General features: G+C 41.4%; 1 protein-coding gene across 2 annotated transcripts; it reads right to left on the bottom strand.

Moving 5' to 3' along the window:
* Positions 1-4,183: 4,183 nt before the first annotated feature.
* Positions 4,184-6,894, bottom strand: LOC109414571 (probable cytochrome P450 28d1). Of its 2 annotated transcripts, none has more exons than XM_062856842.1 (4): positions 6,775-6,894; positions 5,640-6,295; positions 5,331-5,577; positions 4,184-5,275 (listed from the first exon to the last, which is right to left on the bottom strand). In XM_062856842.1, exons 2-4 carry the CDS (start codon positions 5,822-5,824, stop codon positions 4,208-4,210), a joined length of 1,500 nt encoding a protein of 499 aa, XP_062712826.1. In that variant the 5' UTR covers positions 5,825-6,295; positions 6,775-6,894; the 3' UTR covers positions 4,184-4,207. The 2 variants fall into 2 exon arrangements, with proteins under 2 accessions (XP_062712826.1, XP_019543954.3); XM_019688409.3 differs by having other exon boundaries at positions 5,640-6,144; positions 6,775-6,888.
* Positions 6,895-13,935: the final 7,041 nt, after the last annotated feature.

The raw sequence follows: 13,935 nt of genomic DNA, 5'->3' as shown, positions 1-13,935 counted from the left end.
AGGAGTTCCTTTAGAAAATTATCCAGGAAATTCTCAACGAATTTCTTCAGGAATTCCTTCAGGAATTCATCCATAAATTATTTTAAAAAATCCTTCTAAAATTCCTTAACAAATTCCTCCAGAAATTTCTCGAAATTATCGCCAGAAATTCCTACAGGAATTCATAAGAAAAAACTTCTCCAAGAATTCCTCATAAAATTCCTCCAGGGATTTCTCCAGTAAATCCTCTAGGAATTTCTGCCAGAATTTCTCCAGAGAATTCTAAAAGAATGTCGCGAGGAATCTCTACAGGAAATCTTCCACAGATTCCTCCAGTAATTTCTCCAGGATTTTTTCCAGGATTTTTTTAGGAATTCCTCCATGGATTCAATAATGAATTTCTTCTGAAATTCCTCCAGATATTCCTTTAGAAAATCCTCGAGGGGTTCCTTATGACATTTCTTTAGAAATTCCTCCAATATGCAACCAGAGTTTTCTTTCAGGAATTCCTCCACGGATTCCTGCAGAAAATCCTAAAGGAATTTCTTCCAAAACTCTTCCAGGAATACCTCCAAGAAATCCTCCACGGAATCCTCCAGGAATTTCTTTAGGGTTTTTTTTCAGACATTTTTTCAGGAATTTCTCCAGGGATTCATTACTGAATTTCTTCTGTAATTCCTCAGAAACTTCTTCCAGAAATTCCTGCTGGAATTTTTTTAGAAATACCTCGAGGAGTTCTTTCAGACATTTTTCCAGGAAGCCTCATATATTTTTCCAGAAATTCCTCAAATAAATCCTCCAGGAATTTCTCCAGTAAATGATGATGATGATGATGATTTTGTTCTACCATCTATTGTAGCAAGGCATCTGCCTATAGCACTGGAATAATCTGAAAAGCGATTTGATCAAGATTGAGCTGTTGTTAGTGATCAGTCATTCTCCTGTATGAAGGGCCAAAAATGGTTGTGCGGACCCGCAAGCAGAGACACTTGCGCGAAACCCGCGTCCAGGGGAAAGAATCTCCTTCCAAAAGAAAGTTTTCACGAACAACTGCAAAATCAAGCCCTCGATTGACAGAATACTCCCAATAGATGGGGTCGAAGAGCCCGCCCTTAATCCACGAATTGTTAACAACAAGGAGGAGGCAGTCCCAGGCTCCTGTCCAATTCGTTTCAATCCGGTGCCCTGATGGTCCCTCCCTTTCCCAATATATGATATGATATGATATGTGTTTTTATGTGTGATTGTTTATTATATGATAGAACACTCTTACCTTTTTGTTATCTGAAAACTAAAGGAATTCCTCCAGTAAATACTCCTAAAATTCCTAAAGGAATTCCTCACGGAAATCTTCGAGGTATTCCTCGAGAAAAATCTCCAAGGATTCTTCCATGGATTCCTCCTTTGTAGAGGAAGAACTCCTGAAATTCCTCCAGCAATTCCTCCAGGCATTCCTCCAGAAAACCCTCTAGGAAATTATGCCTGAGTTCCCCAAGAATGTCTCCCGGAACCCTTCCAAGAATTCCTCTAGGATTCCACGGATTCCTCCAGGAATTTCTTCAGGATTTTTTATCCAACAGTTCCTGCAGGAATTCGTTCATAAATTTCTTCAGAAATTTCTCAAAAAATCTTCCTGGTATTCCTTTAGAATTTGCTCGAGTAGTTCCTTCAGACATTCCTCCAGAAATTCCTCCGAGATGCCTCCAGGGATTTCTCCCCGAAATTCATCCATGGACTCCACCAGAAAATCCTAAAGTTATTTCACCCGAAACTCTTCCAGAAGTTCCTCAAGGAGTTCCTCGAATAATTCCGCGAAAAATTCAACCAGGTAATCCTCCACTGAATCCCCTAGGAATTTCTCCAGGAATTTTTCCTGAAATTTCTTCAGGAATTCCTCCAGGGATGCACTAATGAATGTCTTCAGAAATTCCTCGAGAAGTTCCTTCAGACATTCCTCCATTATTTTTTTCCAGGAAGCCTAATCTATTTCACCAGAAATTCCTCAAATAATTCCTCTGGTAAATACTCCAATAATTCCAGAGATTCCTCCTGAAATTTTCTTTAAGAATGACTGTCAGAACTCCTACAATATTTCTTCTAGGTATTCCTCCAAGAATTGATCCTCGGATTCCTCCAGATAATCCTAAATGAATTTTCAACAAAACTCTTCCAGTAATTCCTCCTAGAATTTCTTGAAAAATTCCCCCATGGATTCCTCCAGGAAATTCTCAAGGCATTTCTTCAAGAAATCCTCCGATGATTCATCCATGATTTTCTTCAGATATTCCGCAAAAAATCCTCCGGCAATTCTCTCAGAAATTTCTTTAGGAAGATCGCCAGAAATTCTACCAGGAACTCCTCCAGAGATTCCTCTAAAAACCCTCTGGGAATTTTCACCAGAACTACAGGAATTTCTCCTTGCATTCTTCAATGAATTTCCCCAGAACTTTTTCTATGAGTTTCTCAAGGAGTTCCAGCAGGAATTCGTTAAAAAAATCTTCAGAAATTCTTCAAAAAAATCCTGCAGAAATTCCTCCAGAAATTCCTTTAAAAATTCCTCGAGAAGTTCCTTCAGAAATGTCTCCATGAAGCCTCATATATTTCTCCAGAATTTCCAAAAAAAAATTTCCTCCAGCTGGTATCGCAGCTGAACTCACCAAGAAGGGTCCAGAAAAGTTGGCCACCTGTCTGCATCGGCTGATAGTCAGGATCTGGGAAACCGAACAGCTACCGGAGGAGTGGAAGGAAGGGGTAATCTGCCCTATTCACAAGAAAGGCGACCATTTGGAATGTGAGAACTTCAGGGCGATCACTATTTTGAATGCTGCCTACAAAGTGCTATCCCAGATCATCTTCCGGCGTCTGTCACCTAAAACGAATGAGTTCGTGGGAAGTTATCAAGCCGACTTCATCGACGGCCGGTCGACAACGGACCAGATCTTTACCGTACGGCAAATCCTCTAGAAATGCCGTGAATACCAGGTCGCATCACATTACCTGTTCATCGACTTCAAAGCGGCATACGACAGTATCGACCGCGCAGAGCTATGGAAAATCATGGACGAAAACGGCTTTCCTGGGAAGCTGACTAGACTGATTAAAGCAACGATGGACGGTGTGCAAAACTGCGTAAGGGTTTCGGGTGAACTATCCAGTACATTCGAATCTCGCCGGGGACTGCGACAAGGTGACGGACTCTCATGCCTACTCTTCAACATCGCTCTGGAAGGAGTGATGCGACGAGCCGGGCTCAACAGCCGGGGAACGATTTTCACAAAATCCGGCCAATTTGTATGCTTTGCGGACGACATGGACATTATTGCCAGAATATTTGGAACGGTAGCAGAGCTGTACACCCGCCTGAAACGCGAAGCAGCAAAGGTCGGACTGGTGGTGAATGCCTCAAAAACAAAGTACATGCTGGTAGGCGGAACCGAACACGACCGGATCCGTCTGGGTAGTAATGTTACAAAAGACGGGGATACTTTCGAGGTGGTGGAGAAATTCGTCTACCTCGGATCCTTACTGACGGCTGACAACAACGTGAGCCGTGAAATTCGGAGGCGCATCATCAGCAGAAGTCGGGCCTACTACGGGCTCCAGAAGAAACTGCAGTCGAAAAAGATTCACCCACGCACCAAATGCACCATGTACAAAACGCTAATAAGACCGGTAATCCTCTACGGGCACGAGACATGGACCATGCTCGAGGAGGACCTACAAGCACTCGGAGTTTTCGAGCGACGCGTGCTAAGAACGATCTTCGGCGGTGTGCAGGAGAACGGTGTGTGGCGGAGAAGGATGAACCACGAGCTCGCTGCACTTTACGGCGAACCCAGCATCCAGAAGGTGGCCAAAGCCGGAAGGATACGGTGGGCAGGGCATGTTGCAAGAAGGTCGGTCAACAACCCTGCAAAGTTGGTGTTTGCTAACCATCCGGTTGGTAGATAAAGGCGAGAGGCGCAGAGAGCACGATGGGCGCAGGTGGAGCGTGATCTGGCGAGCGTTGGGCGTGACCAACATACAACGTTGACCTTAATATACACACAATAAAACATTTCCATCTCCCATTTATACAATAGTTACTTAAAATAGTTATTATACTATGTATTGCGTGCATTCATATGCGACTGCTGGTTTTCTGTAGGTCAAATTAAGTAAAATTCTTGGACGTTCACACTAAACAAAATAACATTTCAAGAAGCTTAAACTGTACTTTATTCTCTAGCTATGCAGCAATCGGTTTAAAATTCAACCAAATCCCTCTCAAACCCAGCGAAATGGCCGGCGAAGAAACGATTTTCAGCGGATCACTGGTACAAGGAGCAACCGACACTTCAAAGTTACGCAACAGTTCGTAGATACCCCGTTTGACCTGCATTCGTCCAAAGCGCATCCCCAGACACTGTCGAGGTCCATCACCAAACGGCATGTAGCAACCCTTTTCCTTGTATGGGAAAATACCTCCCTTTTCCGGAGCGAAACGATCCGGGTTGAACGTGAGCGGATCCTCGTAGAACTGCGGATCTCGATGTAGGGACCAGTTGCTTATGATGGCACACGTTCCACGCTCGATGGGCACCTTGCGGGTTGACGTTAGGTCCAGCTCGATGGGATCGGTGCATACCTTGGACATGAAGGTTACCGGCGGCCAGAGGCGGAGTCCTTCGCTGAAGACTTGTTCGAGGAACGGTAGCTCCGAGAGGGTTTCGTAGGAAATGGTGCCATCTTCGTTGGTTGCGTTGAGGAGTTCTTCTCTGAGGCGTTGTTGGATGGCGGGCTGTTTAGCCAGTTCGTATATGTTGAGGGAAAGGGTGGCACTAGAGGTCTCGTTTCCATCTAGGAAGAAGGTAACACCATGAGCAGCCATGTCCAGCTCGGTAATGTTCTTCTCGTGTTTTAGAGTAGTCAAGTAATCCAGAAAGTCCAGACGCTTTTCAGAGCTTTCTTCTCGGTGACGAATTGCTTCAGCCATCAGATTGATGAAGAATTTCTCCCTGGGCTTGGAAACCAAACTCATTTTAGCGAGCTTGGCCACATTTGGAAGGACAGTCATGATGGCCATCTTCAGTGCAAACGATAGCGATGAGTCCATCAATTTGCTTCCCATGTCCCGGATTTCGGCGTCATGGTGAATGAAGGACTGAGCATCTGCTCCAAAGATACAGCTGGATACGACATCGGTGGTGAACTTGTCTCCGAGTTCTTTCATATCCATCGGTGACCCGGCATGCTCCTTAACGTATTTGGTCATCTGAGCGCACACACTTTCCACGGACGCGTACAGAGCTTTGATCTGCAATACATTTCGGAGTAATGAAGAATGACTGCACTTATGGCCTTCTACTTACCCTAGAGGCGGTAAACGCAGGAGTGATCTCCGCTCGTTTCGCTTTCCACGCAGCTCCTCGCATTACGAACGGGTTCCTCCCGAACAGTGGATCCAGTTCTTTATTGGTAATCAGCCCAATTTCATTGTCATGGAAGTTCTTGAAATACTTCACCAAGATATCTCTCGCCAAGGCCGGCGATGTAACGAAGATCTGCGGCAATCGGTTGGTGAAGATTCCCACAAAGTTGTACTTGGGGCTGTAGTCCCTGCACGAAAATCAGAATGTAACACTCAACACACCTCCATAAAGCCCCCAAATCTTCCTCACTTGTAAATCTGATACTTCTCTTCCATCACCGGTCGGTTCCTCCGGAAGAACGCCGGGAAGTTCCCAACCAGTGGCAGCGGATCCGGTCCCGGAACATTTTGCTTTCTCCAGAAGTCAAAGTGCCACGTTAGGTACAGATACAGAACGGCGAAAGCCGTCAATGCCAATCCCACTGTGATGAGCATGGTTCTTCTTTTCTACGCAATGATCGACGATCGAAGCGTCACTGATCGACTGCTTGCTCGTCGCGTGATAGGTAAGTTCGATTTGCGCGGCCCATTGACTATCGCGGCATCCTTATCAATGACCAAAAATATAAACAACCAGCGCAGCTGCGTACTCTATTCGCAGGCAAAAACCTGATGACTATTATTTTCGGAAGATGCCCATGGGGGGATCATCCGCTTTGGCACGATCAAATTTAGCACTTTTTTTTGCTGATAACGGCGCAAATAAAATGGGCACGAATGCGATGCTATTTCAAAACGCAATGATCCGGAGCAATCTAGAAAGTAGGCTAATATGAGGGCCTGATTGTGCGAGTTTGCGTCCTTCGCGTTACGCAACATGCTGCTGTTGTTGAATGAGATGCGGAGTGTGGCATGCAGCTGCAGTGTAAAGCATCCGTGATTACCACAATTACGCATGCCTTACAGCTGTGGGTGTATTGAACAGATGATGTGATATACGGTATAAGAAGAAGTGATGTAATTGAATGTTCGTAGTGAGCAAGTGACCTTGACGAAACTGGAAGAATTTCCTCACTTTTTGGTTTTTGTTTTTTTTTTTTATTAAATAACGAAGCAATATTTTCAAAATCGGTTTTCGTACACATGTAGAGTATGGATCAGGGTATCTTCTGAATTTTTTTGTGGTGGAAAATGTTTTTCGTTTTTACAGAAACCATTTTTGAACAAAATTTCACAAAAAAAAATGGTTTCTGCAAAAATGGAAAACATTCTCCACCACAAAAAAAAAACCAGAAGATACCCTGATCCATACTCTACATGTGTACGAAAACCGATTTTGAAAATATTGCTTCGTTATTTAATAAAAAATCAAAAACCAAAAAAATGAAGAAATGCTTCCAGTTTTGCCTTAAACCAATAAAGAGCATAATTTATTATCTTCGTACCTTATCGCTTAAGAGATTTTCCTTTAAGGCCACTCAGAAAGCAACTTATGCTAATGATGACAAGCATGTCCAACGCAATAAACTAATAACCACAATGCGTTTTTCTCCATCTTATTCGAGAGTCCTGCGGTTCAACCAATTTCTCGCCAAACGGGAAGCTTCATATCTAAAATCAAATTTACGGCAGCTTCTGCACGAGCGCGGACAACTTCCCTAGAACACTAGCTGGTGAAAGTGCGAGCAGCAAAAAAAAAGACCTATTATAATACTTCACTAGCACATAATTATCCGAAAAAAATAATGCTATTATCTACCGGATCAAAGTTTTCATATTGTTCAATTTGCATAGTCTCATGGTGATTCATCCACCCATTATGCTTGTCTGGCTTTCAAAGGAAGCCCCAGTTCGTACATGATGTATACGATTTTATTGGACAAAAACTTATAAACTTACCTTTCCCGTCTTTACAACAAATTATTTACATGATCCAAGATCGATCTATGTTAACCTGTAAATTTCCGATTGCCTTGTTTGATTACAAAAACTCCTTCAGGGTTTTATGGGTTTCCATGACAATTTTGGGGATGTCGGAGACGTTATATTGTGGCAAGGGCTTGCAGGGGCCTCAAGAACACTTCAAAGAGACTGAAGAGGCTCCAGGTTCTGAAGTCACCTCTAAAACCGCTTCAGGGAGGGCTCTGGGATGTACCAGTAGATCTCATTGGCGATTCAAAAGGGTCCTGGGTGGCTCCTGGGAGTACCATGCGGTCTCAGGGGCGTTCAAGGGGTTCTCAGGGTCATCTCATGAGCGTTTCGGGGGGTCCCTGGAGGTTTAGGGAATACCATGAGGTTTCACGGGCGTTCAAGGGAGCCTCAGGGACACCGGGAGATCCCAGAGACGTTTCAAGGGGGGCCAAAAGGTTTAAAGGGCATACCAAGAGATCTCTACGGCATTTCAAGATGGTTCACAACACTCTTTCCGAGCAAATTTTTGGCACCGCATATTCCGTTTTTCGAGTGGATCGTTCCGAGCGCACAAGTACTAAAACCTCAGGCGGAGGAGTTCTTCTGGCAGCCCGTTCTAATATAAGATGCATTTTACTTCATCCAACTAATACTGCACCGATCGAACAGTTATGGGTTGAACTGAAAACTGAAGGCCATGCCTTATTATGCCAACCATTTTATGCTCAGACACGTTATCTTGGATCACCTCTCGCATGTCCTTAACAGACAAGATAGTGATTTTAGGAGACTTCAACTTTCGATCAGTCCAATGGATTCGTAGTAGTACAGGTTATCTATACCCGAACATCAGTTGTTCTTCCTTGAATTTGGTTCAAAAACAACTACTGGATGATTATAGCACTGCAGGTCTCGTACAACTTAACGCTGTTTAAAACTCCAATCATCGACTACTTGACCTTTGCTACATCAGTCAAGAACTCTTGCCAGATGTCTCTGTAGCTGAGGCTCCTGCTCCTATAGTGAAGCATGTCCGGCACCATCCTCCACTACACATATTCATTAAGAAACATATTCTATTAGAATTTACACATATTCATTAAGAAACATATTCTATTAGAATTTGTCCCTATTAGAGAGAACACTCGTTACCAATTTTGGAAAACGGATTTTGAGAAAATGAACCGTTTCCTTAGTTCGATTGATTGGACTACCTTGTTACATGATTTAAATACTGACACATCCGTTGACGCCTTCACCTTTATCGTCAAATATGCTATCGATCAATGTACTCCTAAAGTTGTCAACAAAGCGCCTATAAATCCTCCTTGGTCTAATCACGTTCTGAAAAAGTTAAAATCACGTAAAAGATCAGCTCTCAAGAGATATTCTAAACACCGCAGTAACTCTTTGAAATCCTACTACAATACATGCAGTTACAGGTATAAGATTTTGAACCAGAGCGTTAATGATTAATCATAAATTTAATCATGATTAATGATTAATGATTAAGATTAATCAAAATCATTAATCATAATCACAAAAAAAATCTCATTTAATCATTAATCATTAATCTTAATCACACTGTTTTTGCAATCTAATCATTAATCAGTAATCATAATCATAAGAAAAATTATTAATCAATCATTAATCATTAATCACCAAAAATGATTCATCATACAAAATATATGATCCAATTTAAATTGGTTCAAATGCTGTTCTAAATAATATAATTTATGATTCTTTTTACAAAAATCTCCCGGGCAGAGTTACCTTTTACTTTTGAAATTTCAAAAACATGTTTAACAATAAATATATTTTAATCATTTCCAGTTTTTCGTGATTGATAAATCATGATTAATCATGATTTTTAATCAATGAGCCATTTTTAATCATTAATCATAATCAATAATCACAGATAAATGCAATTTAATCATTAATCATAATCTTTAATCATCCTAAAAATCAATTTAATCATTAATCATAATCAATAATCACCAAAATTGAAATTTCAATCATCAATGATTAATCATGATTAAAATTTTTGTTAATCATGAACGCTCTGTTTTGAACAAAAAACTTTACCACGCCTACTTTCGTCGAATCCAAGGTAATATTAAAAACAATCCCAAAAAATTCTGGTCATATATTGACGATCAACGTAAGGAAAAGGGCCTACCATCAACTATGAGCGTAGGTAACAATCAAGCTCACTCAATTCAAGACATTTGTGAACTTTTTCGTCAACAATTCGCTGCTGTCTTTGTGAATGAGGATCTCACACCAAATCAAGTAAATGATGCTGCTTCGAAAGTTCCTCATCGTCCAGCTGCCGGTCCACATCCATACATAACTGAATCAACAATCGAATCCGCTTGCGCTCAACTTAAGACGTCTACAAATCCCGGGCCTGATGGCATTCCTGCCATTATACTCAAACGATGTTACACTTCTCTTGCGACACCATTAGCCGCCATTTTCAATCGCTCCATAATTTCTGGCCTTTTCCCAAGTAACTGGAAGAAATCATTCGTGTTTCCTGTCTATAAGAAAGGCAAAAAAGATAATATGGTCAACTACCGAGGAATCGCGTCCAAACTATTCGAACTCGTCGTATTGGGGTTTCTCAAACATAATTGTGCCAACTACGTCTCTCAGACTCAACATGGATTCATCGAAAAACGCTCAACATCCACAAACCTAGTTGCCTATACGTCATTTATTGTGAAATCTATGGAGGATCACAAGCAGGTCGATGCAATTTACACTGACTTCTCGGCTGCTTTCGATAAAGTCAACCACCAAATCATGGTAGCCAAGCTTAAACGCCTTGGGATTAATGGCAGTCTTTTAGACTGGCTTCACTCTTATTTAGTTGGTCGAACTATGTCAGTCAAAATAGGTGACACAACTTCTGCTCCTTTTCGTGTCGCTTCTGGTGTACCGCAGGGTAGCCATATTGGACCTTTCTTATTCTTACTTTATTTAAATGATGTAAACGATGAACTCAAATGTTTAAAACTATCATATGCTGACGATTTCAAACTGTATTTTGAAATAACCTGTTACCGCGATACCACAGTTCTACAGAACGAGCTAGATAAATTCACTTCCTGGTGCTCTCTAAATCGTATGTGCTTGAATCCGTCAAAATGCTCAGTTATTTCGTTTGGAAGGAAGAGGTCTCTGATACAATACGATTACACCATCGCTGGAGAACAGCTAAATAGGGTCTCGTCGATAAAGGACTTAGGTGTTGTTCTGGACAGTAAACTTGATTTCATAGATCATATAGGGTAGGGTATTGTACCATTTGGGCAGGTGTACCTATTTTGGGCACTTGCCGCTATAACTAAGTCAATTTCAAACCGATTGATTTGAATTTTTGTGCAGAGTCAGATACTGTACGTGCCTAACTCTATACAAAATTTCAAATCAATCGGTTTGAAATTGACTTAGTTATAGCGGCAAGTGCCCAAAATAGGTACACCTGCCCAAATGGTACAACATCCTATGTAACTTCCAAAGCGTCTAAATGCCTAGGCTTTATCTTTCGTGCTGCTAAACATTTCACGGACATTTACTGTCTAAAGGCTTTATACTGCTCTCTAGTCCGTTCCACACTCGAGTACGCGGTTGTCGTTTTGGGCTCCTTACTATAGAAATAGCGTCAACCAAATAGAATCCATCCAACGCAGATTCATTCTCTTTGCACTCCGTCACTTACACTGGAACGACCCCCTCAATCTTCCTCGTTATGAAGATCGGTGTTTACTGATCGATCTACCGACCCTCGAAAACCGACGTAATGTCATTAAGGCTTGTTTCGTATCTGATGTGCTACAGTCTCGTATTGATTGTCCTAGTATCTTGAAATTGTTAAATATTGATATTTGTCGTCGTAATCTACGTTCGCACAGTTTTCTTCGTCTTCCTACTTCTCGTACCAATTATGGCCACAACGAACCCATTGCCAATATGTCTCGTTTGTTTAATCAGTGCTATCACGTTTTCGATTTTAATTTGTCACGTCCAGTAATAAAAAGATTGTTAAATGAAGTATTTGTACGGAATAGGTAGGCTGGTTAAGTGGTGTATAAATTTAAGTTTAAGTTTAAGAGTATATAAGTGTATATTAGCCGTAAGTAATCTTTGTCATCATTTGGATTTGTAATTTCTGTTGATGCGAAAAGATGAGGAGGTTTTGCGCCCATTTGAGAGAGAGCTAAATTAATAGTTCAGCTCAAACGGGCTTTTCCCTGCTCCAAATAAAAGATAAAAAGAAAAAATAAAAGAAAAAGGAGTGTCCGGCCATTTGGCCGAATGTTATTTGAACGAACGCCGTTTGGCCGAATGCCATCTGGCCGGAAGAGTCGTTTGGCCGAATTATAATCAAATGAATTAAGAGTTGACAACACACTCCGGGTAACATCCCAGGTAACAATGAATGTTGAACAGTGAGAGTATTAGTATCATTGGCTGATTAATGGTGCCAGTGGCTGAAAACAATGACACCTGAATATTGGACTGAAGTATGGCTTGCTCAACCTCTTTAATCAGCAATACATAAATCGTTGAATATCGAATTGAATAGAATATTCTTCATCTGTGTAACCAGCTTCTAAACATAAACCAGCCTGCAGTATAAATCATCTGTTGTTCAGCCTTTATTCAAATATTTTTTTGAAAGCTGACCCAAGCAAGTTTTCGTAGTGTTTTCTTGATTATTCAGACACAAAAAGTGATGCTCTCCTTGTCGGGGATCTGGTGTACTAATGTGTGTGGTGTAGATGCTAACGATGAGTGACTATAAATCAAGAGGTCGGTGTTCAATTCACAGTTTTCTACATAGATTAATTTATACATTCCTATACAACTCTTCTTGGAAATAAAGCCGCAAATAATAAAATAAGGCTAACGAAAATGTTTTTTTTTTTTAATTTTCAATTGATTGATTAGGGGCTGTCCATTAGACCGGCCCACAATTGTATGGCGAGGAAGAAAAGTTGGAAAAATTCACGGGGCACCCTCTAGAATCGTGCCTTTGGATGCGAAGAACAATCTGTGAAAGACTCAGCTCAATCGGTTTAAAACTGAGCTGGCGCAAATGAGTTGAAGGTTTGTATGGGATTTTTAGTCCATCTATATGGGAAATTGGATTACCTACAGTCTCTCACTCAGTACGCCGGTTCGGCGAGTTCGATTTAGCTCAGAATTGAAAGAATGGTAGTCGATACCCTAAGGAACAACTTTGTAGAAATCCATATCATGATAAAACTTAATTTAGTTGCGGTTTCAGCTAACTAAAGCTGGATGAGGACATCTTCCCCCGTTTACTCTCGGTTGTTACATGCAGCACGTGTTTGTCGGTCGAAGCTTGAGCGCTACATCTTAGGCAGCTATGTAATTCTTCATTGTTTCGATACCCGCCCACGTGCGTGAGCAATTGAAATGAAGGACAACATAGCCGCCTATGATGTACAGCGCAAGTTTCGAACAGCAAACACATGCTGCATGTAACAACCGAGAGTAAACACGGGAAGATGTCCTCATCCTGCTTTTGTGAGCTAAAACCGCAACTAAATTAAATTTTATCATTATATGGTCTTCTACAAAGTTGTTCCTTAGGGTATCAACTATTATTTTTTCAATTATGAGCCAAATTGAACTCTTTCAACCAGCGTGCTGAATGAGTGACTGGAGGTCATCCAATTTCCCATATATTTGGACTGAAGATCCCATACAAACCTTCAACTCATTTGCGCCAGCTCAGTTTTAAACCGATTGAGCTGAAATTTTCACATGTTGCTCTTCTCATCGAAAGGCACGATTCTAGAGGGTGCCCCGTGGAATTTTTCGACATTTTTGTATTTGGGCCAGTCTACTGTCCATAAACCACGTGGTCATGAAGGGGGGGGGGGGGGGTTCGGCAAATGACCATTTTGTATGGACAAATAAAAAATTTTGTATGGACTAATGACCACGGGGGGGGGGTTGAAAAGTCACAAAAAAATGACCACGTGGTTTATGGACAGCCCCTTACTGGTTAAGCACATATTGAGCCTTAGTTCAACCTTTCAAAGAATCTTCAAACAGCGAATGGTTGAATAAATCATCAAAATTAGATGTTTAGGCGTAGATTCATGGATTGTACCTCTGCTTTTACACAGCTTTTGTTCATATAAAGCTTTATTTGAAAAAATTGGAAAAACGTTTGTGCAGCCTAAAATTGTTATCTGGGATTCCTGCTGCCAATATAGCCATCAGAAAATCCTTCTTTTAATCATAGGCTGTTCTTTCTAATTTGACCATTGAGGAATCAGTTGGAGTTGAAACTGTGATTTGAAACTGAGATTTTTTGGCAGGGATTTTTCCTTTTTTTAATCATAGGCTGTTCTTTCGAGTTCTACAGTGACAAGCTCACTTGAGTTCATCATTCATTTTTCGGTCAAGCAGTGTTCGGATAATAACCCCTTTCGGCCAAACTTCATTCGGCCAAACTTCATTCGGCCAAATGACTCGGAACCGGTCCCATGCCCCCCTGAAAGGCCTTTGATACCCTCTGGAACTTCCTTGGAAACCCCTAAGGGAAGATTCAAATATTACGTCCATCATTTTTTGGGATTTCTAGACCCCCCTCCCCCCTCTGTCACGCTATTTTCCTATACCTAATACATGTACTGTCACACTTTTCT

This window comes from Aedes albopictus, chromosome 3 (assembly GCF_035046485.1).
Source record: "Aedes albopictus strain Foshan chromosome 3, AalbF5, whole genome shotgun sequence".
Classification (NCBI taxonomy): domain Eukaryota; kingdom Metazoa; phylum Arthropoda; class Insecta; order Diptera; family Culicidae; genus Aedes; species Aedes albopictus.
This window is presented reverse-complemented; position numbering and strand designations above follow the sequence as displayed.

Coding starts and splice junctions, on each gene's coding strand:
- LOC109414571 (XM_062856842.1), bottom strand. CDS start 5,824: ATGCTCATCACAGTGGGATTGGCATTGACGGCTTTCGCCGTTCTGTAT. Junction 5,578..5,639: donor GAGAAGTATCAGATTTACAA/GTGAGGAAGATT, acceptor ATTTTCGTGCAG/GGACTACAGCCCCAAGTACA. Junction 5,276..5,330: donor CTGCGTTTACCGCCTCTAGG/GTAAGTAGAAGG, acceptor AATGTATTGCAG/ATCAAAGCTCTGTACGCGTC.